General features: G+C 38.0%; 1 protein-coding gene across 2 annotated transcripts in view; it reads left to right on the top strand.

Moving 5' to 3' along the window:
* Positions 1–5,000, top strand: part of LOC122248332 (uncharacterized) — a 10,621-nt gene that overhangs the window by 2,606 nt on the left and 3,015 nt on the right. Inside the window, exons 2-4 of one of the 2 annotated variants that reach the window (XM_043008281.2) lie at positions 536–684; positions 2,029–2,145; positions 4,258–5,000. The exon at positions 4,258–5,000 is cut by the window's right edge and continues 3,015 nt beyond it. In XM_043008281.2, coding sequence (XP_042864215.1) covers positions 536–684; positions 2,029–2,145; positions 4,258–4,401 — 410 coding nt within the window. In that variant the 3' untranslated portion in view covers positions 4,402–5,000. The remainder of the gene's footprint in view (positions 1–535; positions 685–2,028; positions 2,146–4,257) is intronic. The other variant, XM_043008278.2, reaches the window with a different exon arrangement.

Raw genomic sequence — 5,000 nt, forward strand, 5'->3', positions numbered from 1 at the left:
ATATTGCTATATACATTTAACCCATTCTAGGAGACTCAATAAGAATTAACCCATTTTGGACCGGGCTCTTAATAACCTAACTGGTTGTCAGGATGGGTGGTCTAAAACTCTAGCGGCACGGGCTAAAAATTAGAGAAAAAGTGTTTTCTCTGCCCTTTGGATAGCGCAGACACTCAAAAATAGAGACAAACAAAGAGATAAGATAAGCATAAGGCCTATTAACAGATCTCATACTATATGTACATGGCATAGCATAATGATAATGATAATCATAATAGTTGGTATGAGTATAAAACATGAATGACATATATGTTTAGTAAATAACTCAAAAACTCATGTTTGTCTCAATGACATTTTACATGCCACCCAGCATTTTGGCTCATTTTGCCATGGCTTGTATAGATGGCATCCAGTGCCAATGGTTTAGCTGAACTATATCATTGTTGAAAAATATGTATATCTAAATAGGTACATATAGATAAGTTGAAGATACACACACAAAAATTATATTATTAAAAGTTCCATGATTTCACAGAAAGTAGCAGTCAACATAAAGAATCTGGTAGTAATATTAAGCCTTCCAGTCTCCACACTCAGCGGCACGGGTATAAAAGAGCAGAAAAGCAGAAGAAACGTGCACAACAAAAACAAAAGGAGGCCAGTAAGGAGCTCATTCAGAAGAAGGCAAGTTATATTTGATGGTTATAAAGCTGAGCTGGAATGTTTGATTGTCACCTAAACTTTCTTTTCAAAAAAGTATTTGTTTCCTGTCAATGGTTGATAAATATGTTTTTATATGAATAGTAGAATTGTTGGAGTTGTTTTTTTAGCATGTGCTTTGTTTGTAAGTCATTGCCCCCCCCTCCCCCTCCCCTTCTTTCTTTCTTTTTTCTTCTTGCTCTCAGTTTTGTTTTGTTCCCTCCCCCCTTTTTTTTTTCCTGGAAATTTTAAACTATTCCACATCTTAACCTATTGCAGATAGGGCATATGAAATTGTTGTAGGCATGCCAGATAATAGGGTTGGTGGAATATAGGGTACCCCACAACCATTTTTTGCTCAACTCCTGCTCATTTATACATTAGAGTATTGAAAATCTTTGTTTTTAGTGTTTCTTCATGTCGAGAGTAAAAGCTGGTATTGGTATGCTATGTCAGTGTTTAGATAAATAATATTTGTAGTTTAGTCTTCATACAGGAGGAATTTGTACTTTACACTCAGTGCAATAAGAAATATGATGTTTATTTAAACTTCTTTAATGTAATAAAGGAAAAAATATATATATTGGCAAAACATCTAAACTAGCAGTGCCACCTTACACACCATCTGCAAGATGGCAACATGTTGACTTCGGGTTAAGATGTTCAGCCTGGGCGGAGCATCTGATGGTTCTGTTTGTTTTCCATTATTCTACAAACTTGTGTTATGTTATTTGAGTCTACATATAATATATTAGCATAGTGATACTAATGAGCATTTGGAATGATGGCCTATTTACACAACTGAAGGAATAAATGTACTATGAGAGTATGCTGACCTTGTGAATCATGCCTGTTTTGGAGGGTTAACCCATTGCGGACGGGGCGCCTAACGTCCGAACTGGTCGTCAGGGCGGGCGGTCAACGACACTAGCGACACCGGCCAATAATTAGAGGGACGGGGGAAGGGTTTTCTCAGCCCTCCGGGTAGCGCAGACTAGCTCAAACATTAATTTTCCATAAATCCATCATAAAATGAGGGTTTAGGCTGACTTTTGAACGCTATAGCTCTACAGCTAGCGCCGTTACAACCATAATACTCTATGACTGTGTGCGCGCTTCAACTGTGAGCAGATCCCGATGTCGCGTCTTGTACGCATTGACTCCCGTCTTTTAGGCCTAATCGGTGCCGACTTGTATGTCATGACACCCGTACTAAATGGGTTAACCAGTATCTTGTAGATCATATGTTAAACAGTTTTACATTATCTTTATTTATTGTGTACCATTTAGGCTGTTTATGATTTATTAACTTACATTTTACTTTTTCAGGTAACGTGTGTTCTTGAAGAATACAAGAAACATGTTCAAACTGATCAGACAGCTGACAATCTCAAATTGCTGAAGAAAATTGATAAACGCAGAGCACCAGAGAAGTATACCAACCAGGTATAATTTCACATTTGTTTTAGTTCCAGAGAACAACAGTTTCTCCTGCATGTCTGTCTTCCCAGTCACAATTAACCCACACAGGACGGGTGGTACAGCATGTGTACCGCGCATTCAAAAGCCCAGTTGCCGGGCGGCACAGTATTGTGCCAGCCATTCAATTGATTTAGGCCTAATAATTCGAACGCCCCGGCATTTGGATATTCAAGGCTAGAATTCCCCCGTCGGGAATGGGTTAAGATTTGATTTTTAATATTTAAGATTTCAAGAGCTTAATCCTGCACACCAGAAAATCTACATACCAGTGTCATATCTCATATATATGCTCTACAGTGGAATGTCAAATCTGAAAAAAATACCACATTTAGATAAAATAGATGCATAAATGAAAATAACATATTAAGACAATAATAAATCATGAGTGATATTCTATTTTGTTTAAGGCAATAGTGGCAGAGAAATGAATAGGTGGTTTAGCTGGATGGAATGTAACATTCAGTACTAGAAATACTATGTTATAGCTAGTCCTCTCACAAAAAAAAATCAAAGTGGTACAGGAAAAGGAAGGGCTACGGGAATGGTATGGCTGATTGTCCGGTGGAAGCATGCCAAATGGTGCAGGGTATATCAGATGACACTACATCCATCTCAGACACAGTTAAAAAGACTTTGCAAAACTGCATCTTCGCAGTGCTCGTGACATATTTGAGGATGCAGATGCTGTAACATGGATGAGTTCTGTTAGAATTAATTTTTTTTCTTCTGGATACTGTATGAGCTCTTTCAGAAAATAGGTTATTTATGATATGATGGCTTACTTGACTTTGATTATTATTACATAGGAGTCGGATTCGCTTATACCAGGGAAGGTACTGATGCACCCTGCTAGCAATAATTTTATTATTTCTTTATAGAACATTATGTAAAAATATAAAATTTATTATGATTAGTTTACCATACTACTTCAACCATTTTCTGTTGTCCTCTGAGTCACTGAGGTCTCTCACCAAGGTCACTCTTCCCACCCTCCTCCCAATTCATGAAAGTCACTTGTCACATGCACAGAGGGGGGGGGGGGGGGGGAAGTTAATTCTACATATTTTGATATATAGTGCAAGATGATTATGTTGAGGTTTTAGCTTAAAACTTGCTGAAGTTTTGGCTTAACCCACTCATGCCGGGGCGATTCCAGCTCTGAATGGTCAGAATGGCAGGGTTTTCAAACGCATCAGCCTAACGCCTCGGGATTATGGGGTGCACTAGCCACGAGCCTTAATAGTCATACATCTGCATGGATATCTTATTGTTTTCTATGCTTTATTTGTGCAAGTTGTACAAGCATAGAAGCTTATTTTCATTTTCCTTCCTATTAGTGGGATAACTGATAATTTTTTCAACTGTGTTAACCCATTAACAACGGATGACTAGATATCACATCTAGTGGTTTTTGGGTCACACGCCGGGGACGCGTTACTTTGTCCAGCCTGGCGCGCGGGATGAACCAGTGTACAGCACTGGCTCACGGCCAGTGTGGCCAAGAATCCTGACGCGTTAGGCTTATGCGTTCAAAAGTCCCGGAATTTCGGTCTTTGTAAGCTGAAATGACCCCGTCGAGAGCGGGTTAAGTAACTGAGATTGACTATTCAACTTTGATCTCTATTGTATGGTCTGTATTTAATGAATACCAATGAAGTATTCATTTTCTGGTGTGTAAATTCAAGCTCTTGAAATGCAAAGACCAAAATTGATCTCGATAAAACAGAAAATCATACCTTAGCCTATTGGTTGCGGTTTTAATAAAGTATGTATACAGTCGGTTGGCGGGTTTACATTGTTTGGCACGGTGCCATCCGTGCTTACGAATGACACTGCCTTGGCAGCAAATCATCCACTGTCAATGGGTTAAATGCAGCTGGGGGGACAGACTTGTAAAAGCTTTGCAGTCTTAACCCCTTAGAGACAGATAAAGTAATGTTTATATCATGGTTTGGCTGATCTTCCCCCCCAATATAGAATATTGAATTTACTGTATTTATCATAATATATTTCCTACTGCTTTTCCTCATTTTGAGCTTTTCCTCTGATAATGAAAGTTGTCTTTTCATTCTGCAGGTCAAGCAGCAGCACAATAAAGAGCTTGACAGGAAAACAGTGAACAGAGATTCTCTCCAAGGAAAGAAGACAACAGAAGAGAAATCGGTCTTTACTGAGGAAGATTTTGAAAAAATGAATGAAGAGTGGCTACGCCTCTACTAACAAACGGTACTACAAGTTTCATCTGGTTCTCTGCCAGCAATGAAGTAATTTGCTGGTGTATCATTTTAGTAGCTTGAAATATTGCATGTATTCTGTAAAATATATGTATGATACTGTAAAGCCAGAGGCTGTTGCCTAGCAACAAAAATTGTGCTAGCAATCTAATGTAGCCACTGATTTGCATGCACCTATAAGGAAATGTAACTTGTTTCTGAAAATATTGTTTCTTGCTTAATAGTATGTATTACATAAAGGGAAGCATGGAATAACACTCAAATACAGCAGCTGTAAAAACACTAGATGTTATCAAAATGCAAATCTAACCCTAGTCCAAAACAAAGAATTGTTTGTTTTAGTGCTCTGCAGTACAATTTATTATCTTGATATATATATATATATATCTCCATGAAAGTATATGGTCTTCTCATTTTCAATGATAGTATATAAATTGATATCTTTGCCACCAAATATTTCAGTGGGATGTCCAGTTCAGTGTTGCATGCACCCTCAAAGCTGTACTTTTTTAGGATATGAATAGTAAGTAATGGTAAATTTATTTGTTGTTTTAACTCGACTCCCAGGCTTGCTTTGGAATCCTT

The sequence above is a fragment of the Penaeus japonicus genome, unplaced genomic scaffold (genome assembly GCF_977035675.1).
Source record: "Penaeus japonicus unplaced genomic scaffold, GWHDUDI00000001_assembly GWHDUDI00000022, whole genome shotgun sequence".
Classification (NCBI taxonomy): domain Eukaryota; kingdom Metazoa; phylum Arthropoda; class Malacostraca; order Decapoda; family Penaeidae; genus Penaeus; species Penaeus japonicus.